Below are 27,736 nucleotides of genomic sequence, written 5' to 3'. Positions count from 1 at the left end.
CCATCACAGTTAGGCTTTCTTGGTGAAATTCATAAAAAAACGCGTAGCTCAGAAAGCTTCAAAACAAAGGATAATAGCACAACAAAGGAGTTAGCACTAGAGAGGTGTCACCTTGGATCAGGATCAGCTTTAAATATGGACAAATCAATTGAGAAAGGTCTTAATGACAAGTTGTATGATAAACGTAAGGCGTCAGCGCTGGAGCTGGAAAAGCTGGTAAAACAATGTGTGCTGGAGAATGACTATGCGCGTGTGGAGCAGATAATTGACCATCTGTGCAAGGACTATGCGTATGCTCTGCACCAACCTATGGCGAGAAATGCGGGACTTATGGGCCTTGCTGCCACTGCAATTGCTCTGGGGCCAAATCAGGTTGGTACGTATTTACCACAGATACTACCGCCTGTGTTAGCATGTTTTGGAGACCAGAACGATCAAGTTAGGTTCTATGCATGTGAGAGTCTGTACAATATTGCCAAGATTGCCAAGGGTGAGATTCTCTTGTATTTCAATGAAGTGTTCGATGTATTGAGTAAGATAAGTGCCGACACGGAAAATTCTGTTAAAGGTGCAGCTGAGCTTCTAGATAGATTGATTAAGGATATAGTAGCTGAGAAGGCCTCGAACTACGTCAGTCTAGTGAATAATGATCCTAACAATGTGCCGCCAGCTACAAGAACTGATTCTGTAACGGGAAATGTCTACCAGGAGTCATATGAGCAAGACGATGCTTTGGCGTTCTCTCTGCCGAAATTTATCCCTTTGCTAATGGAAAGAATCAATGCAATCAACCCTGATACCAGGATATTTCTTGTTGATTGGATTAGGGTTCTTTTAGACTCCCCAGATTTAGAACTTATCTCATACTTACCGTCATTTTTGGGTGGATTATTCAACTTCTTAGGCGATTCTCACAAAGATGTACGAGTTGTTACAAATTCCTTGCTGGAGTTGCTATTACAGGAAGTGGTGAGAGTTGCAACGATACATAGGAAAATAAGAGAATACAAACTTGCCAAAGAAAAGCAACCATCATTGAATAAGAAAAACGATGGTTCTTTGATTGCTGAGAAAAAGAAATCTCTTTTAAATGCATTGGGTTCCCTGTCAATTGAATCAGTATCTAATAATTCTTCAATTACTGAAAATCCAGAAAGCATCAGGACATCTGAAAATGAACAGAAGTTTATAGAGGATAATGATGGTGAAGAATACATACCAGGGCAGGATATTCATATTGATTTTCCTGAACTAATCAATATTTTATTGAGCAACTTAGCATCCTCCGAAATAGACATCCAGTTGATAGCTTTACAGTGGATGGATAAACTTCTGGTCTTGGCAGATTCTGATTTCATTCCATTTTTGCCTAGGATACTTTCTGTGTTGATAAAGTTGCTTGGTAGATCAGAAGAAAATATAATTGAATTGGCCAAAGAAGTAAACTCTAAACTGGTAACGTTGTGTACAGAAAACACCACAGGCTTGGATGAAGAAGGTGAAGATGCGATTAATTATGGATCCATAGTAAACAGTTTGTCGCTACAGTTTTTTGATAGCTCTACAACATCGCGTATAGCCTCATTTGATTGGTTGATGTTGATATATCAGAAAGCTCCAGAAAAAATAATGGAACACAGCGAGGGTCTTTTTTTAATTATATTGAAGTCCTTAACTAATAAAGACGCAACATTATTAGATAAGGCCCTCAGTTTATTGAATAATTTGTGTCTGGACACTAATGACCAATATCTAAGAAAGTTTTTGAAGGCATTTATTGAAGGCTTGAAGCGTGATCCAAAACAACTAAAGGTCAGGGCTAATTATGTTCTTAAACAAATCAGTATAAAGTTGGCAACAGAGCGAGTCTATAAGTTAATTTCATCAATTTTAGAAGAAGATTTTGATGTTGTATTCGTAAGAATGATGATACAAATTATGAGCACAAACCTTATGACGGCTCCTGAGCTTTTTAACCTAAGAAAGAAGCTCAGAAATAATGATGACATAATGTTTTTCAATATTATATTCAAATCCTGGTGCTGTAACCCTGTTTCTGCTATTTCATTGTGTCTAGTTGCTGAGAATTACGAGCTGGCCTACTTAGTTTTGCAGTCATATGCAAATCACGAACTCAAGATCAACGATTTGATTCAATTCGATATTTTGATTCAACTAATTGAATCACCTGTATTTTCAAGACTAAGGCTGCAATTGCTGGAACAAGATAGATATCCCTATCTATACAAATGTCTGTACGGAATTTTAATGATATTACCACAGTCTGAAGCGTTCAACTTATTGAATAAAAGGTTGAAGAGTGTTAATGTTTGGTTTGCTCAAGGTTCTCAAAATAAAAACAGCTTTTATAAGCAAAGTAACAGAAGTGGTTTGTCAGATGTCAGTAACACATCGGATATTTCCCAACAACGTTCAGTGAGTAATAGCAAGTTACATTTTATTGATTTACTAGATCATTTTAATAAAAGTATGGAAACTGACTATTATTCGCAACGTGAAGGTCTAGGACTGAAGGAGGCACAACTAAATTTTCTTGATGGTTTTCACAATGTAGAAAATGAAAATTCAAGCTTTAGATCTGAGGTCTCTACGAAGGAAAGTATAAGCAATAGAGATAATGCGTCAGAAAAGCGCGATGATGCAAGTTCAGTAATAATTCGAAACAATAATCGTTCTGGGATTACAAGAAAAATCTCAGGCAAACTAAAAAAGTTTACTTAATAAAGTAAAAACACATGAATAGGATTATGAGGTATAAATACTATTATGTACTTAATGCAATTATGCTGCTATGACACAAGCTATACTATTATATGCAGAGAAATGATATGCAATAATATTCATTGCAATAGTGGATCCCTGAAATGAGGCTGAAAGTTAACTCTCTTGACCTCTTTTCTAATTTGCTCGCTGGCAGCCTTTTGCTCCAGCAATTGCATTTTCTTCATTCCCTTCTTGTACTGCTTTTCAGTAACACCACTTATCATTCTGCGGTCAGCTGCAGTGACTGTTCTCCTACTTTCCCCATGGTTTGGTGGCAATGGTAAGTTCTGTCTGTAGTATCTCTGCCCCTCTCTATGCCCAAGCCTGACACCTGTAGGTAATGTAAGCTCCGCACCGGAATCATCGATTGTGGCAACTGTGTAATTTGAGTTAATTCCATTGCTGTCTCCTGCTGCCTCTTCGACGTCATCGGCATTCTCGCTTTCCTCATTTTCTTCATCGCTATATAGAGATGAGAAATCGTAGAATTCACCTACTACAGCACGCTCTTCTCTAGTTTCATATGGTAATTTACAATGACGCTTGGAGTCCATATGTGCTCGAATACTTTCAACTGAGGAGCCTTGATAATTGCAACACATGCATTTGTTCTCCACTAGGATATGATTTATCAAAAATTTCAATAAGCCATCTAGGTCAATCAAATAACTTCTTTCAGGGATGTATAAACCGTGTGATTTGAACATGTGTCTAATATTTCTTTCGACTTCCTTATTCTCGACACCACAATATATGCAAGTGGTAGTTTTAAAATCATCATGGTTATGTTTCACTGACAGCTTGTGATCTTCTTCATCACTAGATTCATCTGTGGTGGATCCATAGTCATAGTTTGAATCACTAGTGAATCCATATTCAGATGCTGTGTCCTCACCAAAATCAGTGGTGTTATATTCACTACCAGTTGTTAATGCCGACATCTCAGATGCAACAGACTCGGTTGGTGAAATAGTTCTGTGTAGAGCATTGGCAGAACTTTTAATATTGTTGGAAGGCACTTCAGACTTGTCTTCTTTGGATGTTGGTTTGGCAGCAGACCCTCTTTTCTTGTGCTTACGGCCATGGTCTGGTGCTTTCAATATTTCAAATCCAAACTCATCAACCATATGCTCACGCTTCTCTCTTTCAGACATTTGTACTTTCTCAGCAAACATACTAGCTGAAATATGAGGCAAGTTCGCTACACGTCTCTTCAGATTGTAACGGTGCCATTCTGTCTTCATGTGATACCGCTGGGAATCACTGGTCTGGAATTGTATGTCACAGGAGTTGCAAGTGAAAGTTGAACTCATATTTTGTTAAGTTATCTCTTGCTTGACTGAATTTATAGCATAGCCTTCTCCACAAACGTAGATCATATTTATATATGGCTATTTAAATACTTTAAGTTTGCTGGCCTCGAAACTTTTAGTAAGTCCTGGGGAAACTTGGTATCGCATCAGTTGTCACGTATTCTTACCAATTCCATGCAATGGTCACGACTATTTCGGATGACATGATTACAATAGTGTAGAGATTAGCAATTTATTATATTTGCAATCAACTATCTTTTTGAAACTGGAGTCATCAAGTAAGAAAGCCATTGATCTGGGAAGACTTGGCTGTCATGTCTACTGTCATTCTCTGTTTTGTTAATTATCAAGTTTATCCTCGTAGCGACCTTGTCATCAAGTTGCAATACATCGGTCAGAAAGACACTTTTATAGTAATTTATGGTTATATAGATTGTATAAAGTCACTTGTGTTAATTTGATAACTGCAATAAAGAATGATAATCGTCTGTTCATCGCCTGAGTTTATACCTAAAGTCTAGTAAAATCACTACGAACGTGGGCTTTCTTCTTTTTGAAGGCTTCGGGAAAACTGGAAATTTGAAAAAATTTTAGTATAAATAGCCATCGATTGTTTGCAAGCTCATCGACCTACATATATTCTTTCATGTTATTTCTTTTGAGTTGTTTTTTAAAAAGGCCGAATCAAAAATTATACAAAGGAAATATGCCACAGTCGACTGAACATCTGTCTTCTAACAGTAGTTGATTGCCAGTGTCTCATATATCAATGAGATACTCGTTTCCAAGAGCAAAAATTATAATTTATGGACGGAACAGGAAGCCCTGATCTTAGTTCCCTTCCCACCGATATATAGGGAAGGTACTGTGGATTAAGGGTGTCGAAAGAAGTCTACATTTTTTTTTTCTATACAGTCACTTTAGTATTTCTATCGAGTGAAACTTCTTGATTTTATTTTTACTGTAGAGGTTTTTTTATTTATTTATACGTTGATGAATTTTGTCTATAATTCTTTATGAGCTTAGTTCACAATTCTTCATGAATTTCAAATTTCTTGGTTGGTTGGCGTAGAGGTGCCAAGTATAGTTGTGACCTGAATTGACCGACATCTTCTATCTTTTCACCTGATGGATACTTGGTGGTGTCAAGTTGGGATTCGTCCTTTTCGGTAGCCTTTTTAGACTTCAAGTGGATTACTAGTTTGGTTGCATCGTCACTTTCGATGTAGTTCTCAAAGAATGCAATCATGTCTTCCTTAGTTAAATCTTTAACCATATCGGCTTTCTTTTGACGATGTAGATAATTGTAGTCGCCTAGATAAATGGCAGCTACATATCTCAAACTCTCTTCTTTCATGTTCTTGAACTTTTGCAACAACGTTTTACATAGAGCTTCTTTATGTTTGTTGAAGTCTTCCTCGTCCATATTTCTTAATTTCTCCCCAAATGTCTTGTAAAACTCATCAATACGCCATTCCAGGTATGGTGTGGTATGTTCTGACTGAACAAGAATTCTAATGTTAGCAGTACCATGGTTGTTCAAACTAGAGCTGAAAACAACGTAGCCTAATTGTTCCTTAGTTCTCAAAATATCAAAACATGGTTCATGGAGCATTTGTGCAAATAATCCACTTAGCGCAGATAGCTTCTCGTTGTAGACATCCAATTGAACAACATGCTGTATACAGGAATTGACATTATTTTCATCATAAAGGTCAGTTTCATACGCATATGATTTGCCCTTGGGAATAATGTAAGATCTCAATCTATTGCTTTGAACATCGATATTCTTGATATCGTCTTTCTTTAGGAATGTCGAAACAAGTGAATCTACCTCCCTCGCTTCTTTGGACTCCAGGTTGCCATGAACAAATGATTCATAGTACATACCATCATATATAGCTCTGACAAAGTTGTCTAGCTGCTCAAACTTTAACTTTTCAGCAACTTCGAGCTTTTCTTTGGTAGGCCATGTTCTTTCATTAACAACGCTATTGTAAAGTCCAGAAATTTGGCTGTATGGCACTTCCATCATTTGATTCTTTAGGTGGTGAACAGTCTTGTCCTTGAATACCTCAAACCTTTCCTTCTTTGGTTCAAAGCCTTGGACACCTTCAACAAATCTCTTCAACAAAATTAGTAGCTTTTCATTGAATCCAGAAATTGTGATGTCAAGACCTTGGTTGGTCTTTACAAATGATAGATTGATATTTGCACAAGCTGCATCATATTGTAGGTCCTTGAGTGCATCATTAACCATTTGAACATATAATGTGGTTAGCATACTGGAGATGATACTGGAATGTGTGTTTGGTAGCTTTAGTGTTACATAAATATAACCTCTTGGTTGCCAAAACCTATCGTCCTTCTTGTACCAAAGCTTGCTCACATCATCATCTTTCAATAGAAGAGGTTCATTCAGTGGTTCCTTTACATCGAATTTCTCGACATCAAAGTTTGTTGCAATGAACTCGTTAGGTCTTGGTACGCTTAAGTTTGGATTCAAACCAGGGTTTTCTATTGATTTTAGGAATTCAGGACTATAATCTTCTACGCTATACTCGGTACCGTACCACTGTTCCTTCGAATCGGCCACGATAGATCTAGAGATAAATGTAATACGAGAATTCTCAGGTGTGAATGATTTCATGAAATGTTTAATCAGCTCTGGTTCATACTTGACTAGTAAGTTAGTGGCTAATATATTTTCCACTGGGAAGTAATAGTCCTTTTCAAGTTGTTTCGCAAGACCGGACACAGTTTGTGAAGCACTACCCTTTTGTTTAAACTTGAAAGTGGCATTTGAGATGTCTTGGAGTTCTTTGAAAATCCATTCCTGAGGTAGAGAAGTCTTCAACATTTCCAGATATTGAAATATCAAGACCACTATATCCTTGTAATGCTTCAAACCCTCGTTTGTAAGTTCGATGTCAACGTTGAAAAAGGCGTTGCCATCAGAAACGGTGTGGCCTCCAGCGCCGAGTTCATTAGCCCATCCAAGGGACTTTAAGTGTGCCAACAGGGAGCCGCTACCTTCGTGTCCTATTAAGTGACTAAAGATGTGGGATATCTTAGCTTCCCATTTCTTTTCATAGTCTGGTACCACAAACGAGATATCTAGCTTTCTCAAATCCTTGACGGGCTTAACTTTTATGATCTTCTTCAAATCATTTTCTTTCAAGATAGGAGCGTCATACACAGGCAAGGCACGATCAGAGTTCTTGACGTCTTTGAAAAGTTCCCAGGCCCATTCAGAAAGTGTGTCCAGGTCTTCTTTACCTAGGATACAGAGTTTCATCAGGTTAGCGGAGTAATTTTCGTTGTAAAACTTGAGCAGTTCTTCTCTTATATCCAAGCCGGCAGCCTTTGGTTTATCGCCCAAGGTTTCGAGGTTACCGGTCGAGAACTTGTGGTAAGGGTGGTCTTGGTTGGACAAGGATTTATCCAATTGGTACATTCTCCAGATATCATTCTGCAGGTTCTTCTTGTTCTCACTATCGACCGCGTTTATCTCCTTATCGGTGGAGTTTTGGTTGAACAAAGGGCAACTGAAGAAGCCGGAGAATCTATCAAGGGCGCCATGGAGATGGTCGGCGTTGACTTCGAAGAAGTAATTGGTGTTTTGCGAGCCTGTGTACGCGTTGGAGGAGCCACCGTGCTTGCTCAAGTAGCTAGAGTACTCGTTTTCGTCAGGGAACTTCTCAGAGCCCATGAACAGCAAGTGTTCACAGAAGTGAGCCAGGCCAGGCAAGTTCTCAGGGTCCTGGAAAGCACCGATGTTGACGTCTAAGGCAGCGGCGGCTTTGTCTGTGGTAGCATCCTGGATGATCAAAGCCTTCAAGTTGTTGGGCAGTTGGATGTAGCGGTACTGTCTGTCGTCGAGGTCAGGTTTCAAGAACTGTACTTTGAGGTCTTTGTAAGGCATAGTCGATTTGTTTGCAACTGTTGTGTAATTTTTTTTGTAATAGTAAGAGGTAAGCTTTTTGAACTGTAGAGCTATTCTAACACCGGATGGCAACACGCTTCTGTATAGAGTACTTTGTGCCACTAGCATGCAAGTACACAATATCAAAAAGGACAGAAGTAAAGACCTAGAGGTGAGAGTCGTTGTTGATCTAATTGGAGGCAGGTGAATATTGGCAATTCGAGAGTGGAATGACCCAGAAGCTCAGAATTACCCTTACTGTTACAATCGCGATTGCAATTTGTGATTTTATCACTTGTAAATTGTAGTTTGTAACAAAAGGATGGGCCTTAGGCAAAAGAAGGATCAAAGAAAATTGGTAAAGAGGATTTCGAAGAGAAGTTACTACAAGTTACAGTAGGATTGGGGGTGTTGTTTCAGGAAGTTGTAGCACATTGAAGCAAGTATAAGACGTTGGAATGAGTCGTATTCGAGGGTTTGATCTAGTTACCATTGGTGTTGTGTCGCTTGTAGGTATATACACTGGGGCTAGGTTTTTCGAGCCCATAGTGCTGGGACAACTAGAGAAGGATGGCCACTTGCGCAAGGACGTAGCAGTACCGAAGTATGATGAGGACGGTAATCTAGTTGTGCCTCAAGGCACATTTGCAGGTGCGACAGCACCTGCAAATATAAGTACAGGTACAGGTACAACTACAAGTACAAGTACACCCAACCCAGGAAACCTGGGAAACCTGGGAAACTCGGGAACTCCGGGAGACTCTACATGACATGTACATTATAAAAGAGGACACAGGCTGCAGCTCCCACCACCACTGTATATATTGAGAACCATCTGATGGGGGTATATAGCTTTGCCGGTATTTAGTCTATATGGATTTTGCAAATGAATATTCACATGACCACAACGTAACTGAGTATATATTACGTGACATTGTACGTACAACAGTATGCCATACACCCACACACCTACACCCATACACCTACTGCTTCTATAAAAAGAAGTCAAAAAGTCTGGGCTTCCTCCAGGCCCCTCCGGGTCCCTCTTCGCTTCGCATGTCTCGATTTCCTTGCGGCTCTGTCTGCGGCTCTGTCTGTGCCCCACAGAGAGAGAGAGAGAGAAAGAGACAGACAGAGAACGGGCGCAGAAGACACTGCCAAAGCGTCCAGCCAATAAAAATAGGAAATGCCGTATCAGAGTACATGCAGGGATGGAAGCACGTTTGTTTACATTTCTACGACCGCAAGAGAGAAGGGAGCTGGAACTCGATCCGTCCTGCACTTAATCCTCGAGATGAAAAATTCGCTGGAAAAATAATATATAAACAATACTTGAATACTTAAACAATACTTAACCAATACAAGCTACAACTATAACTACACAACTACACATCTACAACTACTATAAATTTTAAATATGCGTGCTGCTGTTGTTTCTGCTGTTGTTTTGGGTCTTTTCTCCCAGGTCTTGGCCACTCCTCCAGCTTGTTTGCTGGCCTGTGTTGCTCAAGTTAGCAAGCAATCCTCTCAATGCCACACTCTGAACCAAGTCGGCTGTTTCTGCGAGAACGAAAACACCGCCATCAAGAACTGTCTAGACTCTATCTGTCCAAACGGTAACAGCGACGCCGCTTACACCGCTTTCAAGAACTCCTGTGGTGACGTCGGAAAGGCTGTCGCATCTGTCTCTAGCTCCATGTCTAGCTCAATGTCTAGTTCTGCTTCTAGCTCAATGTCTAGCTCCATGTCTAGCTCTTCTAGCTCTTCTAGTTCTGCTTCTAGTTCCATCTCTTCCGTCTCTTCCAGTACTTCCTCTGTTGTTACCACTGGCTCTTCTTCTGCTCCAAAGGTCTCTGAGTCTACTACCTCCACTCCTTCCTCTACCGCATCTTCTACTTTCACCATCACTTCTTCCAAGCCTTCCTCAGTCTCCTCTACCAAGACCTCCCAAAAGCCATCCTCATCCCACGCTATCTCCACTTTCAGCGCTGGTGCTAACGCCATCAACGCTGGCTCCGGTTTGGCTGTCATCGCCGCCGCTGCTCTATTGATCTGATCTTACCACTCATATCAATTGCTCATGGATCTTTTTGCCATCATTACTCCCCTTCCTAATGAAATTCAGCAAGAAATATATTCAGAAACATAAGGGAAGCTAACTGAAAAACTGCTGTGTCCTAGCACATTTAAAGGTTCTTTTTTTTTCTCTAAATTACTTTACTTACACCTGGTTTTTTTTTCTTATTCACGGTTTTCTTACTATTTCACTTTGAAATTACTATATAAACAATAAATATATATCGCTAACTATAATATATCAATTTTATCACAAACACGCGTGTGTAAGAAACACAATAGAAGCAATGCACACCATGCAATTTCTATAACTTTACTGCTTCTTCTGTCTCTTGGGTTTCAAAGACTGCTCGTACTCGTTCAGCTCAGACCGCAACCGCTCCGCTAACTCACGGTCATCGTACCCATCCAGCTGATACCACAGGTTATACCCAGACAACCGCGTCCCAACCGCCAGCACATCTTCCATGTACCCACGCACTTCCTCCTTAGGGTCAAAACTGTTCATCATTATGGAGTTGAACTTGACATGTATGCCACTAAACGTCACAGTCATCGAAGAAAACAACGGCGACGGACACTTCTTGTCCCGAAACACATTGTACTCGTCGGTAACCCGCTGCTTCTCCTCCGCATTGTGAATCCGCCTCGTCAGCTCCTTCACTTGCCTCTTGTAGAACCGCGTTATGTCGCTCTGGTTGTGTATCTGCAGCCACGACATCTTGTACCTATTCGATTCCGGAATATACTGTATAATAGCCTTCTTGGGCAACAGAAAACGGAAATTCGTGTTTTCAGCAAACTCAAGAACAAGCTCAGCACCTGTCACATACTTCTGCTGGAAGGCTGTTAGCTGCATCTCCTTCTCCTTCTCAGTTAACTCGTCAGCAACCTTTGGAGCCTTGTTATACTTACGCTTAGGTTGCTGACTCTTATTCCCGTCACCATCGCTGCTTTCTTTTTTTATCACGCTATTGGCATCCGCTTCCTTCTTAATACTTGCCTCTTGATTATGTGAGGAGGCAGACTTTTCGCTATTATCCCTACTTTGATTTTCACTCTCTGGTTTGTTTTCCTCGGAATGTGTCTTCGGTTCAGTCGCTTGTTCAGCAGTCGCTTTTTTGTCACTTTCGTTAGTCTTTGATTCTTGAAGTATCTCGGATTTACTACTGTCAGCGCTAGTCTCATTACTATCCGTAGGCTTACTCTGTGCTTTCTGTACTTCGGGTTTTGCAGGTGGTGTCCCCGGAGGAGGCAAATTCTTTGCCAGTTCGATTACTCTCTTGAATTCTTCTATTTCTTGCATGTTAGCTTGCCCATTCGCAACCTTGGCCATCAATTTTTTCAATTCAGGGTCTCTTTGTGCCATGATATTCAAGTTGGCAATCATATGTTGGTCCGAGTTCTTTTTGTTCTGATCCTTTTTTGGCTTAGATGTGCTAGCTTTCTGTTCTTTAACTCGTTCTTTGTTCATAAGTTTCCTTTGCCTCTCTTCTTCTTTCTGCCTCTGCCGTGCTTCTGCTTGCTCTTTCTTAGCCCGAGCTCTAGCTTCCTTTTGTAATTGCATCTGTTTCTCCCTTTCCTGTTTCTTCAATTGAAGCATCTGCTTCTTCTCCTCTGCTCTTTTCTTCCGTTGCTCCGATTCAAGTTTCTTTTGTTCTTCTTTTTCTTTCTTCTTATACTCCTGCTCCTCTTGCCATTTTTTCTCCTTCTCGTCATCCTTAACTATAAACAGTTTGATGGAAAAGGTATGAGGACCCGCCATTAACTCACAATCGCACATTCTCTGCATTCTATCTTTACCGCTTGCATCTTGTTCCTTGGAAGATTCTAGCTCTTTTATTATACTCTCATCTTTAATTGCTAAGGAAGGTACCTTGTTGGCTCTAGTCCAGTACACTTCAAACATTTCACCTGATATCCACGTTCTTCTTGAACTTAGCAAAGAGCTATATAATACACCCGAGTCTCGTACTGACAGCGGGAATGTTAATGCAGAGTTGTATTGTGGGACATCTAAACTACATGGTAGACCAGCTACCAGTTCAAACGGCCTTCCACTTCCATTCCCAGTCTGTAGAGTACCTTCTGTCTTCAATGTACCATCGTCGTTAAACTCATTGTATGTCTCTTCTTCGCTGTGTTTCTCTTCTTCGTCTCCTCTTCTTCTTCTCCGCCGCGAAGCTCGGCTTCTTGTTCCTTTTGTGTTGTCGTCAACTTCTTCTATAATATTACTAGTGTCTATTCCATCTTCCACTTTCACGGCATTCCGAGCTCGCAGTGCCACTGCCATGATATATCTCTGTTCTAACTAGACCTAGCGCAGTTCCCTTAACAACTTAAAACACTAGAGTGATATGATTAATGTAAAGATCAAAGTGGTTGGAAGTTGCAAAGATCAAGTTCAAATGCCTCTAAAATGACCTCGATGAGCTCTCTTTTGCTGTTATGGCATTTCGCACCGCCAACAACGAAAGAGTGGTTTATGCGAGACGTATAAAGTGATATTACGGTAATGGTGTAATAGCAGTCGGGGCATTATAGAAGTGAAATGCAGAATTAACAGTAATACTATATTCATTCTATACTATATGTGCTACTGATCTAGTAGAGCCCTTAAATATGGAACTAATGAAGAAAAAAAATTAACTTACTAGGCTAATTTACAAAATTATGTTCAGATATAGAATATGGTCTCGTTCGCTATATTTTAATATTGTAAGCGTCCGTATAACTTAAATTGAGTCTATTTGTGAGGAAGGGACCTTTTCCAGTATTAATTTTACACTTAAGTTTTTTTGGTTGTAAAGGGGGAGGGGGTTCGTAAAAGAGATTTTGTGTTGTAATTTAGAGTTTGGGTTGTCTATCTTTATTTTACTCATGAATGTACTTAAGCGGTGGCCTTTTGCAAAGCTTGCTTGATGTCTTCTAGAAGGTCTTCACCGTCTTCAATACCGACTGATAATCTAACTAGATCGTCAAAGACACCGGAGGCTTCTCTGGCTTCCTTTGGAATACCACCGTGGGTCATCACAGCTGGGACTTCTAGTAGAGATTCGATACCACCTAGAGATTCAGCCAAAGTGAATAGTCTGGTAGAGGAAGAAAACTTAGCAGCGGCTTCGGCACCACCCTTGATTCTGAAAGAAATCATACCACCACCTAGGGCTTCTCTGTGTTGCTTCTTGACGACATCATAGTTTGGATGAGATTGTAGACCTGGGTAGTTGACGGCAACGACGTTTTCGTTGCTCTCTAGGAAAGTGGCGATCTTGGTGGCGTTCAAGGATGCTTGTCTAACACGCAAGTGCAAGGTCTTTAGACCACGGTGGGTCAACCAAGCGTCGAATGGGGATGGGATACAACCGATGGCGTTTTGTAGGAATTGCAATCTTTCGTAGATGTCCTTGCTGTTGGTGGCCAAGACACCTAGAACCACATCGGAGTGACCGTTGATGTACTTGGTAGCGGAGTGGACGACGATGTCAGCACCGAACTTCAATGGGTTGGACAAGTATGGGGACAAGAATGTGTTGTCGACGACCAGTAGGATGTCCTTGTTGATCTTCTTGACGTTTTCAGCGACCAATTGGATATCGGTAACCTTTAGAGTTGGGTTAGTTGGGGACTCGATCCAGACCAACTTGGTGTTGTCCTTGACAAGCTTTGGCAAGTCTTCGATCAAGTTGTTGGTGAAGGAAGTGTCAACACCGTGGGCGTTGGCAACTTTGGTGAAGTATCTGTGAGTACCACCGTAGACGTCACCGATGGAGACAGCATGAGAACCTTGAGGCAAGGATTGCAAGATCACAGCGGTGGTAGCGGAACCGGAAGAGAAGGCAAGACCGTACTTACCACCTTCCAAAGAGGCAATGGCAGCTTCTAGGTTCTCTCTGTTTGGGTTTTGGGATCTAGAGTATTCATATGTACCAATTGGCTTGGCTGGCTCGCTTTGCTTGAAAGTAGTAGACAAAGAAATTGGCTCAATAACAGAACCATGAATGTCTTCATGAGCACCAGCATGAATAGCCTTGGTAGCAAACTTGTCAGATTCTAATAGACCCATTGTGAATTCAGTTGTTGTAGTTAGTTGTAGTTAGTTGTAGTTTGTTGTAGTTTTTTAGTTGTAGCTCTTGGAATTAAACCGACTCAAAGCAAGTCATAAAAGCAGAAAACTCAGCGTCGTATTTATACTACCCAATCGGGATCCGATGCCCACCCTCGCCACTATTATCAAATTTTTCGTCCTTCCTTCTCCTGCTTGGATGCTATTACTAGCTAAACTCATCTCATTTCCCTCGAGAATCGATAGGCTTTCCTTTTTTTTCAGCTATTTTTTCACATTCACTCAGAAAGTACCGCACACAAGGGACGGGACACAGTTTTTTTTGCTCCTTCCAAACTGACATTAAATCCATTCACTGCGGGAAATCAAGAAGCAGTTTTTTGGTTTTTTTCACTTCACTGCGCGCACAAGATCAAGTTCCTGGCGCACGGCACTGCCGTCTGTGGATACTGTGGGGAGGGAAGGGGGGGGAATGGAAGAGTCACGTGAATTTTTAATGCAATAATGCTCACAAAGTGTAATTGGTATACAACAAGAGTATTGTATACAACCACGGAATTGTGTTGCAATTACTGTCTCAGGTAGTTGAAGTCGTCTTGTATCTCTGAGTCACGTAGTGTGGAGAGGGAAGGTGCCCCCGGGAAGGCGTGGTAGTATTTCTTGAGCCCTTCGAGGTCGCTCAGCTCGTTGTTCAGGCGCATTCTGTCCACAATAACTTCGAGCTTGTCGACTGGGTTGCCGTTGTAGCGGTAAGAGATGTTCTCGCATTCGAGGTCCTCGGATAAGGGTTCGCCGAGGTAACGTCTGGGCTGTGCGGGTCCCGCGTAGCCAGTGATGCAGCTCAGTGTCTTGTTGGCGGTCTTGACAGGGACGTGGTAGTTGATGTCGGGAATAATTATGTCCATGTCACGTCTCTCCTTGTTGATGTCGTACCACTTAGTCGTGGTGTCCTGCAGCAGTTGCGATCTGAGCTCGTTGACGCAGCGCAGGAAGTTTTGGTGGATCATAGTACGTGTGGCCCTGGTCTCGATGTCTATGCATTTCAACTCATACTTCTGTCTCTGGTACGTCCTGTGTAGCTTAAAGTCACGCAGCTTGGATATCTTCTCGTAGTACTCATGCAACTCCGGGTGTGAGCCCTCAACACACATTTGTAACTCTGTTTCGAGCCTCCTCAGCTTGTTCTCATAAAGCTTCTGTCTCAGCTCAGCAAAACTGTGCTCTATCTCAGTTATATCTTTCAGCGCCTGTTGTCTGCGCTCCTCCAGCACCATAGGCAAGATGGAACTCTTCTTGCGCTTCTTCTTCTTCGAAGAATCACTTGTCTCAACATTGTCTACCGTCTGTGAATCCTCTTCGTCTTCTTCATCCTCATCAATGTCGTCATCCTCATCCTCATCATCGTCAGCATCACCCACAGCACCTTCATCCTCGTCAATATTGTTCGCTGCCTCTTCATCATTGCCTTCTTCTTCTTTCTCACCTTCTTTAACTTCGCTTTCTTCAGGGCCATTTTCATCTGCATCGGTATTCTCTTTTGTAATGTCGGCTTTAACTGGAGCTTCAACTGGAGCTTCAACATTGTCGGGAGCAGAGTTAGGGTCTGTTGGTTCTTCTGGCACAACATCATGAAGTTGATCTTCCGATTGCTTTGACTCTGTGCCAATTACGGTATCTGTGTCCGCCAGATCATTACTTACTTCTTCCGGCTGAGGTACCGGCTCTGCACTTTTTGGTTTTTCATTGGATTGATGTTCTAATGTATCTTTCTCTTCATTTAACCGTTCTTCCGTACCCATTGGTGTTGATTCTTCAGTCTCTTTGTCAGGTACACTGATCTCATTTGATGCCTGATCAGCAGTCCGGAGCTCTGTGGTATTCTCTGAGGGTATTACTGGAGGTTTTACACCTTCCATCGTATTCAGCGGACTACTAATTGGTTCAACAGGAACTGAATCATTCGTTTCTGTGTGGTTGTCGTTACCTTGATTCTCATTGTTTACTTCGGAAGCTTCAACTTGCTCTAACTTGGGCTTCTTGTCTTCAAATACATCTTCGGTCGCATCGTCATCTAAACTGCGCTTTCTACTGAGTGTCTCAGCATCCACTACTAACTCTTTCAAAGGCGGGTGTTTACCATCATCATCGTCGTCATCCATCTTCTCAGTGTCAGCATCGCTGCTCACACAGTATTCAGACAAGTTCAGCTCGCTTCTCATGGTGATCACCTCGCCGTCTTGTCCGTTAAAGTCAATATTAGACAAAACACTCTCTTGATCTTCCTCTATCGCCTCATTTCCAGGAATTCTATCCTCCATGGGCTCCTTCTCTAATTCTCTATTCTCCATAATTCTCCAAACCTAGTCGCTTACCAAAATCTATTAGCAACACTAACAATTTCAAGTGAGATCCCAACACTGTTTGAAGAGTTTCTATATACTATCCTTAGCCTTAGTACTTCTAAACTACAAACCTCACAATGAATTGCAAGCTCATCCCTCCCATTTCATTATCTTTGTTGCCTTTTCCGATTTTATATAGTCAAAGAAAAAAATAGCGATTTTTGGCAAAAGTCTTACAATTTTGGGCAGTTAAATAGAAGATAGCGTAACCTCGATAAGGCTAGTATTATTTTAAGTCTACTTGGTCCTATTTTATTTGGATAACGGCACTATATTGCTTCCAAATACTATCATTTGTGTGATTTCTTTTCGTCGGTGCCCTTTAGGAAGTTGTATGCGGATTTGCGTTTGAACCCCGGGATTAAGGATTGGATTACTGTATACAAGCAGCGAAGGAGTATAATGGATCTGAAGGTTTCATATGAGCTTGATAAGCTTAAGGATATAGTCGAGGAGCGGACCCGACTGATTGATGAGCTTTCTATGGAGCCATCGAAATCTGATACAATATCGCTAAAATCACAACTGAGCACAGTCCTAGACTTGCTGAACTCTGTAGGTGGTCATGGTACAGATGAAATTAAGGCTTATATTGATGAGTATAATAAGGTACTGGCTCAGCTTGGTGACGATACTGCAGTAGATGTGGGATTGTACACTTTCTCTCCCAAACAAGACATAGCATCAAAGCCAGGTGAAAGTAGAGCTAACGCGGGTGATATCGATGAGGAGGAAATTGAGGATGATGAGACTAGGAAACGTGTACGGTTTAATGATGATCTTGAGACATTTCCGAACGAAGATACTGAGCAGGATGCGCCTGCATCAGCCCCAATGACTTTTCAACCATATCATGACTATGAAGAAGACACTACAAATTCTTCGTCGAGTACTTCTGATAAACGTGTAAATGCTGGTCATATGATATCCAATGACGAACTATTTGCTCGCCAACAGCAGCAATTGTTGGAACAAGATACACATCTTGATTCCTTGGCAACGACCATTAAGAACACTCACGGCATATCTATTGATATAAATCAAGAATTAACAGACCAAAATGAGCACATATTGGATGATATGGAGAATTTACTGGATACGAGTTCAAGAAATCTGGAAAGGGCGCGCAGGAGGTTGGACAGCTTCCAACGCACAGCAAGAGAAAATGGGCCATGCTCAATTATTGTTATGCTAACCATCATTCTCATCTTCTTATTGATTATCCTCTGAAGCATCTCAGTTTGATGAGATTAACCATTATTACAGATACTACCATTCAATATTTCTCAGCATCCACAGCCATCCATGTATAAAGTGGTAGCAAGTTAATATTTGCGATAATACCATAGATGGACCACCGATGAAATCAAGATTATGGATCCTCTAATTACCCGTATAAGTCATGTGATTCTGATTCGGCTCATCACAGAGACACCCCAATGCTGCTCGAAAGTAAAAAAAAATTTCGCAGCTGATCGCTCAGAAAATTCTGCAGGGGGGTCACGGATTGTTACTGATAATCTTGCGATGGCCACCCATCTTGCTGTTGGCATACTATTACTAAGCAGTGTTGCGATTGATCAGTTTTGATGAATATCTCAGTATAACAGGGTGCATAGACGCTTAAAGTAGAAGTATAAGTATGCCATTGAGATTCGATTTGGTTTATGCTGAGGAGCACAAGTCGATTCAGACCGAGAAGCACCTTGGGAGTCATACAGTGGCATACAATGGCTGTATTAAGGAAGAGAAAGTCATCAGCTAAAGAAATTGCTGTTAAAAATGAGAACAGTGAGGTTACGAAGTCCAAGTACTTCAAGGAGAGAGTTAAAGTAAAGAAGGAGAGAGAGGTGGACATAAGCCATGACCGTGATTATGTCGATATCAACTGGGTCAAGTCTTTAGATAGTGAGAACTATTTCAAATGGATTGTGAGTAGAAATGGTAATGTTCCTAATAGATGGAGCCAGCCATTTGATGACACTATCTTCACAGATTTAGATGAAGAGAGTTTTAAACTGCTACCGAAAAACTTTCCCGAAATCTACAAGAAGATGAGGTGGATGAGATCATTTATAAGAGCACCTGTTGATCTTATTGGGGGTTCTTCTATTCCGATGACTGTGGGAGAAATTTGCGGTATAAAAAAATCGGAGATTCTTCCCAGGAATTACAGATTGCAGGTATTGGTGGGAGTTATGTTGTCAGCTCAAACTAAAGATGAAGTTACTGCCATGGGAATGTATAATATTATGAAATATTGTATTGAGGAGCTCAAAGATGCTCAAGGAATTACTCTAGATGCCTTATTGAGAATAGATGAACAAGTTCTCGATGAACTAATACATTCCGTTGGTTTTCATAAAAGGAAAGCGAATTTTATTAAAAGAACAGCAGCCATCCTTAACGAAAAATACGATCAAGACGTTCCAGACAATGTTACTGATATACTTGGTTTACCTGGTGTAGGACCAAAGATGGGATATCTAACTTTGCAAAAGGCTTGGGGTAAAATTGAAGGAATATGTGTCGACGTTCATGTTGATCGGTTGTGTAAGATGTGGAAATGGGTTGACCCTGACAAATGCAAAACACCAAATGACACCAGGAAACAACTACAGAAATGGCTACCTCCGAGATTATGGACTGAAATAAATGGACTACTTGTAGGTTTTGGACAAGTAATTGGTAAATCAAGAGGTGCCAACTTCAACATATTTCGTGTTAATATCGATGAGAGTAAACAGCGTCAACTTACGGAAAAGACTTTCACAACATTATCTAATTTGAATGAGTCCATAAGGTCAAATATAACAAGTTATAGTAAATGGATGGGATTTTTGATGAAATTAGACTTGAAAAAGCTTGAGAATGATATGAAGGAAGAGTTGGATGTCTCGATAGTAGAAGGTGAACAAAACTCCATAGAGCTCAAGAAGGAACCTCATTCTTCCATCGACAATAAATTAGATGTTGGAGTCAAATTGGAAGAGAGTTGTGCCATCAATGTCGACACAAGTTTGAAATCTGAAATACTAATAAAAAAAGAACCTGACACTAGTCTTTTCGTATAAATCTCATCTGGAGCTGGTCTTACAGTAAATCAAATCATCTACATAAATATATGTAATCATCTTATGGATACTATATTCATTTTTCGAATGACAGAAATGTACTTTTATGAAAGAATTACTATATTAATGGTATTTACGAAGTTGTAAGTCGGCTTCAGTCTTTAGGTTACAAGCCTTAGCTTATGATTTCTTTACATTTTTTCATACTTTTGTTGGCAAAGTATCGTACATCAAAATCTGGATCTTCACAAAGATCCTTTAAAGATGGGTAAATGGTATCCGTTACTAAAAGTTTGTATTGATCTCCACCTTTGCTTAAAACTTCAACAATGATTGGATAGGTATTAGCAACATTAAATCTAATGTTTGGAACTTGATCGTTAGCTAGTTCCATGACATGAGGTAGTATCTGATTTGCCACAAACTCTGGTGATAATACAGATACTAATGCTTTAAATGTTTGCAGTAAGGTAATTCTGTAAATGAAATTCTCGAGCATATGAGAGTCTAGGTTTAACAAGCGGGGAACGACTTCGTTGTTACACCATTCAGAGCCAAAGATGTTGGTTAGTTTCTGTAGGTTTTTTATTGCTGCTTCTCTTATCGAGTATACGGCATCCCAAAGCCAAGAAAGGCATAGGTCACTCAGCTGACTATTAAAGAAATCTACTCCAAGTTGTTCAGCCAGAATTGGAATATATTCAATAATGGCCAGACGTACATGCCAGCTACTATCTTTTGCTAGTTCAGAGATTGCAGGTAATAAAGAGTCCGTTAACATATCAATACCAATTACCTCATTCACTACTTTGAGTTTGCCAATAATGTTTAAGCGCACATCAGGAATTTCATCTCTTAGCATGTTTAAAAATATAGGGAAGACATATTCGATAACTTGTTCCTTTGGTAGTAGCAACACGATATCAGATATACCTGATGCCAATGATGCACGTACGTCTTCATTTTCATCCATACTTAAATTTTGGAGGACAGGCACTATTTTATTAAGTACAACATGTGAGTCATTGACAAATTTGGAAAAATAGGACACTTGTTTGGCAATTGCTTTCCTTACGTCACCTTCACTATCTTCACATAATTTTAAAAATGGATCCAGTAATTCTTCTATATAGGATGGATTTGAAGAAAAACCTTCTGTTAACTCACCAAATTTGTCCGCAACTACATAACGAACTCTCCATGCCTCATCTCCAGCTAGTGAAAGTGCCGAATTTAATAGATCTCTTGAATGTGTATCGTAGCCCTTTTTATTGAAAAACTTAACTATGGATATCAGGCAGTCTACAGCCAAGAATTTGACAGAGTCCTGCTGGTCATTAATGACAGTTTGGAAAGTGGTAGAGATAAACTCTAAATCTTTGTCAGTACAGAATTCTGGGTTCTCAGTAAGTAAATCAATTAAAATTGGAAGATTCTTACCTACTGCTCTTCTAACCATTGGCGTTTCATCATTTACCAACGTCATAAACAAATTCCACAGATCTACTCTGGACTGTACATCCTTAACCCTTAAGAATACAGATTTGAATAAACCACAGGCGGAAACCTTTGAAGAAAACCATGTTTCAGAAGCCAATCTTTGTAGTAGAGGCACAAAATACTTGAATAATTCATCATCGGGCATTTGTTCCGCTACTATGTTCAATGAATCCACAGCTTTCTCTCTAACAATTGTTTCTTCTGCGCCGGCGAGTATATCTAGTACGGGTAATATGGTGGAAGCATGCTCCGCACCACCAACATATGGAACGAAGGAACCAAGTTTTTCAGCTAGAACAGTAAATACTTCATCTTCATCATCTTCTGCAACCTCAGTTAAAAATGGAATTAATTCATTACGGGTTCGGTCTGGTCCTAAAGCTATAGCTATCTGATCAATCTTCTTCGTAGCTTCTACACGATTTGAAATATCATCATTCTTCAAGTCATCCATTAGCAAAGCCAATGGGTACAGATCTTGATCAGCTTGTGCCATTATTGTGTTTTCTTCTATATGTAATTCTCAATGATATCGAATAATGATTGTTTTAGATCTAAAACGAATGATTAAAAAAATGACAGGTCCAGTAATGTGTTGAGTAATTATCACTGTGGTGCGGTTCAATCTATATAAACTATGCAAACCAATGAAACAATGTAACCTATTTCTCTTTTCTGAAGTGAAATGGCTGCAATAATAAGTATGTTCGAGATTGAATTATCCGGAAAATCAAATGACAATAGGATATGTTTGTGCTTTCCTTATTCAGCGTAACGACCACTAAAATATACGCCCTTTAAAGATGGAAAAAAGCGCTTTATTGTCCTTGTAATCTTCAGTAACAGAATGTTGGTGTTTCTAGACAAAATTCAGTCAAACTTGACCCTTTGAAGACACTATTAGTTGTACGTTTCTTTCCAATATTATTGCTTATTACCACAATTTAGCTAATTTTTGGCGGATTTCGAAGGGAAGGGGGGTTTTCAAAGGGTCGGAAGGCAGCGAAGGGGCCTTTGACTGAAAAAAAAAATGACACCTCGTTGATCATGCTACCTATCATTTCCTTATGTCTTTTCGTGTTGGAGTCATGTGACTTATAAAGACCAGATGGGAGGCTAAGTAATAATATTGCTTAGACAGTTTTATACTATCTGATTGTGAGTAGGGAAGGTAAATATATGTTAAGTAAATAGTCAGATATATCTGTAACTAAGATTTGTGTATTACTAGAACAGTAACATTTCTTAATGGACTATGAGTCTTATCTGGTTTTAAATTAATAATTACTTAAACTGCTACCAAAATATATAAAATGGGTAGACAATCCACTAATTATTCCTGTAAGTATCTAAATTAGTATGAATAAATATAAATAAACAATCGTTATTGGATATTATGTTATTGTGATCATGTACAGGCATAAATAGGCTATATGCATTTGAGTATGAAGTTCATAGTTTTCTGTTCATTAAATAAAAGAAATGCAGGGTCGACTCATATATAGTCCTTTGAATATTGAGAAACTGAAAAAGAACAATTATCAAAATCCATAAGTTTTTTCCGGTGAAGACAATAGGCTAGAGTTGATTATGAATCAATGAGAAAGAACAGGAATATATATGTTATTAGCTTTTTTTAAGGGAATATTCAAACAGAGTAATAAAGGATACTATAACTAAATGACTAACCATTCATCATTATAGATATCATCAATTGTTGGTCTCTTTTGCACATTTCTATTCAGAATTTTAGCAATGAGAGTAGTACATTGCTCACTAACAAGTTCACTACTATTAAATTTCAATTCACCCTCAAGAATTTCATCAATATTATAAAATGGATTCTCCTTGAATACTATAGTGTATAATAGAATACCAATTGCCCAAATATCTTGCGGTTTACCCTCGTATGGACTACCACCAAGGACTTCAGGCGCAGCGTAGTCTATTGTACCGACAAAAACGTCAAAAGGCCCGCTCTTAACATAGGCTGCCGAACCAAAATCAATAATTTTGACAAATCCTTGTGAATCAACAATAATATTCTCGTCTTTAATGTCCCTGTGTACAATACCTTGGTCATGGAGGTGCTTAACACCAGATACAACTTGTTTAAATAGAAGCTTTGCCTCTATCTCTGTCATGTTAGTTTTAAATTCAATCAAATCAAACAAATCAATGCTACCAGTTTCTCCATGAACAGGTGTTTCAATGTAATAGTAATCGTCATCTTCAAAGAAATCCAGTAATGTTAAAATGTTCTCATGTGGTTCCTTTGATATTGTGGCCATTATTTGGATTTCCGATGGTATTGTACCCAATTTTCTGTCACGAACCCAGGTATCAACCAAAATACGCTCCTTAAAGATCATCTTGATGACAACAATGTATCTTTCAGTTTTATGCAAGCAAAGATTGACTTTACCATAAGCACCTTCACCCATGTTTTGTAAAATGATAAAATCTGAAAGTTTTTTGGTATGCTTCTTTGCTCCAATTGGATTTGGATTCATCGTCAAGAAGGTGGTTGGGGCAATATTGCCCTCTTGAAGATTTATAGGTGTAGTTGTGGCTGACCTGTTGTTGGCTAAAGAGTCGCTACTATGCTGAATAGAAATCTTACTCATGATGAAGCTCTGGTTCACTTTGAAGTTCTCTTCCTTAACAAACTGTGATTTATCCTTGTGATAAATCTTTGTTAAAGCCAGTTTTCTCTTCAATTCAGGGTCTTCAATATCCTTCTCAATCTCCAAATCATCAAATACCTCATCCATACTCACATCCTTATGAGTATCTTTGTCAAACAAAGTTGAATCCTTTGAGGAAACGGATGAAGATTTAAATCTCTCTGGCTGATTATCTCTATCAACATCCGATAGTTTTGTTAGTTCACGCAAAGGACGTGAAGAAATATGGGGGGATGACTTACTAGAAGAGCATGTAGAACTTCCTTCACTGCTGACAACAGCTAGATCATTTTCTTTTAGCATATGTAATTGAGAAGGTGTTGTAGTGTAATCATTGAAAAATACATCTCTCGAATGAGTTATCCATACCAAAATTACGTTAGAACTCATAACTCTAACTTGGAAGTCTACCTTAATCATACCACCGTCTCTATGGACTGCATCAATACCAATAGATGTATAGAACTCATCTTTGCGACCCATCATTTCGGCACGCAACTTACGGAAGAAGTGTTCAGTCAAGACCAAACCTCTATTTCTGTGATTTGTGACTGTCAGTGCTGGATATCTCAAAGATGTGAATTTTAATAGTTCTGAAAAGGATGGTATAATATCAGTTATTGGTTTGCCAACCATATCAGAGAAATGATAACCAAACATATTCTTAACAATAGATTTATTAAAGCTAATCATTTGATAATTATGGGAGTCAACCACAAACAGACCGGCTTGGTATGGGATACCGTGAATTTTCAATTTCATCTCATTCTCTAGAATAGTAGCTGATACAGCACATGGAATACTATGAGACAAATGATTCAGTGTGAAATATCTAGTGAAGTTGATTCTGTTTGATACTCTTAGCTGTAAAGGTAGCAGATCATCATCCAGGTTATGAAGTTTACCATTGCATACATCTTCAATAGTTTGTGCCAATGAAGTACTAATCATAGAGATATTTGTAATTTCATCAGCAAACTTAACACTTTTCTTAGCCGGTTCAGCTACCTTAGAGTCTGATGACTCGTCATCCTCTTCCTCAGAATCCTCCTCATTGAGACCCAAATGGAACGTAGGATGTTTGTTCTCTGGCTCTTTCTTTTTTGCAGCTTCTAGCAAACCACATCTATCTAAAACAGATGTCACTGAGAAATCATCTAAGCTGAGCATTATATCGGCGTAATCACATGGAACTTTCTCAAATACACAGACCAACATGTCATTCTTTCTCTTCGCCCAAAATGAAGCCCATATTAGATTAGTATTGTCACCACCAGGTTGTACAATTCCTATAATTTCACCTGTAAAGACCAATTCTTGTCCCTCAGTAGAAGAGAGCTTATTAACCACAAAGTTTCTGCTGTCAGTATGAATTAAATCTAATAGAGTCAAAGCTCTTAAAGCATTTTTGGATATTCCAAATATAAGACATGCTAAATCATTTGCTGCTCTAAACTGCCAGGGATCGTTCTGTGAGCATGTAAAAATTGCTTGCGGAGCGGAGTTCTTAGTTGAAGTAAAAGTTCTCAATATCCTTCCGTAATCTTGCTGAGGTCTGAATTCACCTAATGAAACTGAATCATCTGCCATAGCAGATATATCTTCTAGTTCATTCACCAGTTCACCGTCATCATGCCGTATTTCATCGGCACCACCATAATGTTCAAAAAATGGCTCAGCCAAACTATCTAATAGAGTTTTCTTCAATGCGACAGTTCTCTTCTGTGATTCAGAGCTAGATTTACCGTTACATTCATCATTGTTCAAAGATAACTTATCCAAATTGAATAGAGAAATCATATGCAGATCAGAAGCTTTTGGAGAGGTATTCTTCTCCAAAGTCTCATTTAGAAGATCTAACAAACTCATGAGATTTGCTCTTTGCTCATCGACGAAATAGTCCATTTCATTAACTACTGTATCGCCTTCTTCTGAGATTGCACTAATGCTATGATCTAGATCTTTAGAAGTATTATCACCACTTAGAGTTTTTGTAGAAGAACACTCTTCCATACTAGATGTCCCTTGTTCTGGTATTTTCTTGAACGGTTCTCTAAAATTAATTTGTGGGTTTGGCTTTCTCCCAAATTTCCTATTAAAATCAGCCAGACTTCTGTCTGTGCGGCTATCTGATCTACCAAATGACGAAGGCAAAAATGCCATGGATGCTGCTCTATGTATGCCTGCTATGTTACCCACATTAATATTACCAAATGACGATTTTGATAGCTGATTATTAGCCTTCTTTTTCTCAGAAATAGCCAAGTTACCAAAGTTAGTGGTGCTATTTGCTACAAATGCATTCAATGTCGCGGTATGTGGCATTGCCTTCTGATTGGCCTTTCTCATTACACTTCTGTCCATTGAGAAGGACTCAAAATGTGGATTGTACAAGTTATTTAAACTTTTCCTCCTTTGTGACACATTTTCGCCCTTTAGTTCCTCTGGGAGATCCAACTCTGGTTCTCTCAACATTTCAGGGTTACCTATAATAATCTCTAGAGATCTCTTCAATATGCTTAAACGTACAGCTAGGGAGTTCGGCGACAGCGGGTTATAAGAGTACGCATGTGTGGATTCATTCGGCAGCATGAAAAGCTCCTTAGCGTCAACTTCTGATATTGTAGAGGCTGACGAGTCTAGCGAGACATTTCTGGCAAGTCTAGGCGGCCTTTCCAAACCGAAAAAATTCTTGTCATCCTTAAGGATATGCTCTGGGAGCGGCCCGTTAAACGATTGTTCTCTTGGTCTAGTCTTAGGAACACTAGAGCTGTCAGTGCCTACACCATTATTGCTGCGAGGTGCGCTATCAGAGTTATTGCTCAAAGAAGACGCATTGGTAACATTATTCAACCTAGATGGTGCCACGTCCTTTATGGGAGAATCCGGAACCAAAGAGATCTCAGAACCAGATGGAGATCCTTTATCCCGAATAGCATGCTTTTCCTTCAGACTAACAAAAGAGTTTTGGGAAATGTTAGATGCTCCAATATATGGCATTTGGGCCTATATCTTTGTTTTCTGTACTTTTATTTTCCCCTTCAAATATATTCACTGTGTTGACGCACTTCCAATAACAATATCCCTCTTTTCGTAATGTCTAGCTATGTTTAGTTTTCGACTTTTATAGTTTCTTTATTCCTTAGGGTATGGCCACTATAACTTCTTGTTATTATCCTAGTCTAGTAGAAATCCTCTCGAGGGTTCCGTCTGTCTGGTATAGTGTTAAGTAGCGGTTTATAGCAAAATGGCCAATAAACTTGTACTTTTTATTGCTTAATAGTGTCTTATTTTCTTTTTTTTTTTTTTTTTTTTTTTCAGTTAGGAGTTGAAAGTTGCACAGGAAGGGGGGGAGACTAGGACTTGACTAATCAGATAGCTTCTTATCTGTTGTGTTTATGTATTTTGTAGAGGCAAGGTATAACTGGCGTTGAAACATAAAAGCACCTTTCCCAACTTTGAAAGGATCTTCCCAGGGACTGGGGCTCAAGTGTAGTGCAGACTTGCCTAGTTGCCATGGGACAGCCTCCCCCCCATCCAAACTGCTAGAAAAGGGTTCGTCCCAACTTTAATGTGATTACTTGTTCAAAAAGACTTTGCAGTGACTTCCAGCAGTGTGGGGGTGTGGGGTGAGGGAGGAGGGGGGAACCAGAAGTCAGGTAGTAAGAAGGGGCAAGTGAAGCCCATTGAAGGCTGTACGTGTTGTACTGCGTCTTCTGTGAAAGAGAGGCTGTCTTGAGAAAGTAGCCATCGCAGAGAAACATGCGTATCGTTTCCATTTTTTGAAGAGCTCTCAGCCTGCTTATCACTTCGGATATATATCATGTGATTATTGGTTTATTGACGTATCTAGGCATATCATGTGACTGGAGTGCGCTCTATTTTGTCCATAAATAAGAAGGCTTTTGT

At 39.7% G+C, this 27,736-nt stretch overlaps 12 protein-coding genes across 12 annotated transcripts; 5 read left to right on the top strand and 7 right to left on the bottom strand.

Annotated features, from left to right (window-relative positions):
- Positions 1-135: 135 nt before the first annotated feature.
- Positions 136-2,742, top strand: VAC14 (Vac14p; the record flags this gene model as incomplete). Its single annotated transcript, XM_447078.1, has 1 exon — positions 136-2,742. One exon carries the CDS (start codon positions 136-138, stop codon positions 2,740-2,742), a length of 2,607 nt encoding a protein of 868 aa, XP_447078.1.
- A 119-nt stretch (positions 2,743-2,861) lies between these two features.
- On the bottom strand, positions 2,862-4,097 carry REH1 (Reh1p; the record flags this gene model as incomplete). Its single annotated transcript, XM_447077.1, has 1 exon — positions 2,862-4,097. One exon carries the CDS (start codon positions 4,095-4,097, stop codon positions 2,862-2,864), a length of 1,236 nt encoding a protein of 411 aa, XP_447077.1.
- Positions 4,098-5,124: 1,027 nt separating this feature from the next.
- On the bottom strand, positions 5,125-8,151 carry STE23 (metalloendopeptidase; the record flags this gene model as incomplete). Its single annotated transcript, XM_447076.1, has 1 exon — positions 5,125-8,151. The coding sequence occupies one exon, from the start codon at positions 8,149-8,151 to the stop codon at positions 5,125-5,127; it is 3,027 nt and encodes a 1,008-aa protein (XP_447076.1).
- Positions 8,152-8,480: 329 nt separating this feature from the next.
- Positions 8,481-8,792, top strand: ECM19 (Ecm19p; the record flags this gene model as incomplete). Its single annotated transcript, XM_447075.1, has 1 exon — positions 8,481-8,792. One exon carries the CDS (start codon positions 8,481-8,483, stop codon positions 8,790-8,792), a length of 312 nt encoding a protein of 103 aa, XP_447075.1.
- Positions 8,793-9,439: 647 nt separating this feature from the next.
- CCW14 (Ccw14p) lies at positions 9,440-10,078 on the top strand (the record flags this gene model as incomplete). The annotated part of the gene is made up of 1 exon (XM_447074.1): positions 9,440-10,078. One exon carries the CDS (start codon positions 9,440-9,442, stop codon positions 10,076-10,078), a length of 639 nt encoding a protein of 212 aa, XP_447074.1.
- Positions 10,079-10,411: 333 nt separating this feature from the next.
- SWC3 (Swc3p) lies at positions 10,412-12,391 on the bottom strand (the record flags this gene model as incomplete). Its single annotated transcript, XM_447073.1, has 1 exon — positions 10,412-12,391. The coding sequence occupies one exon, from the start codon at positions 12,389-12,391 to the stop codon at positions 10,412-10,414; it is 1,980 nt and encodes a 659-aa protein (XP_447073.1).
- Positions 12,392-12,988: 597 nt separating this feature from the next.
- Positions 12,989-14,164, bottom strand: CYS3 (cystathionine gamma-lyase CYS3; the record flags this gene model as incomplete). The annotated part of the gene is made up of 1 exon (XM_447072.1): positions 12,989-14,164. The coding sequence occupies one exon, from the start codon at positions 14,162-14,164 to the stop codon at positions 12,989-12,991; it is 1,176 nt and encodes a 391-aa protein (XP_447072.1).
- A 569-nt stretch (positions 14,165-14,733) lies between these two features.
- Positions 14,734-16,512, bottom strand: DEP1 (Rpd3L histone deacetylase complex subunit DEP1; the record flags this gene model as incomplete). Its single annotated transcript, XM_447071.1, has 1 exon — positions 14,734-16,512. One exon carries the CDS (start codon positions 16,510-16,512, stop codon positions 14,734-14,736), a length of 1,779 nt encoding a protein of 592 aa, XP_447071.1.
- Positions 16,513-16,968: 456 nt separating this feature from the next.
- On the top strand, positions 16,969-17,796 carry SYN8 (syntaxin; the record flags this gene model as incomplete). Its single annotated transcript, XM_447070.1, has 1 exon — positions 16,969-17,796. One exon carries the CDS (start codon positions 16,969-16,971, stop codon positions 17,794-17,796), a length of 828 nt encoding a protein of 275 aa, XP_447070.1.
- A 437-nt stretch (positions 17,797-18,233) lies between these two features.
- On the top strand, positions 18,234-19,640 carry NTG1 (bifunctional N-glycosylase/AP lyase NTG1; the record flags this gene model as incomplete). The annotated part of the gene is made up of 1 exon (XM_447069.1): positions 18,234-19,640. One exon carries the CDS (start codon positions 18,234-18,236, stop codon positions 19,638-19,640), a length of 1,407 nt encoding a protein of 468 aa, XP_447069.1.
- Positions 19,641-19,815: 175 nt separating this feature from the next.
- TPD3 (protein phosphatase 2A structural subunit TPD3) lies at positions 19,816-21,636 on the bottom strand (the record flags this gene model as incomplete). The annotated part of the gene is made up of 1 exon (XM_447068.1): positions 19,816-21,636. One exon carries the CDS (start codon positions 21,634-21,636, stop codon positions 19,816-19,818), a length of 1,821 nt encoding a protein of 606 aa, XP_447068.1.
- Positions 21,637-22,816: 1,180 nt separating this feature from the next.
- On the bottom strand, positions 22,817-26,827 carry PSK1 (serine/threonine protein kinase PSK1; the record flags this gene model as incomplete). Its single annotated transcript, XM_447067.1, has 1 exon — positions 22,817-26,827. The coding sequence occupies one exon, from the start codon at positions 26,825-26,827 to the stop codon at positions 22,817-22,819; it is 4,011 nt and encodes a 1,336-aa protein (XP_447067.1).
- Positions 26,828-27,736: the final 909 nt, after the last annotated feature.

Source organism: Nakaseomyces glabratus, chromosome H (genome assembly GCF_010111755.1).
Source record: "Nakaseomyces glabratus chromosome H, complete sequence".
Classification (NCBI taxonomy): Eukaryota; Fungi; Ascomycota; class Saccharomycetes; order Saccharomycetales; family Saccharomycetaceae; genus Nakaseomyces; species Nakaseomyces glabratus.
Note: the sequence above shows the minus strand (reverse complement) of the source record. Positions and strands in the feature narration are given on the sequence as shown.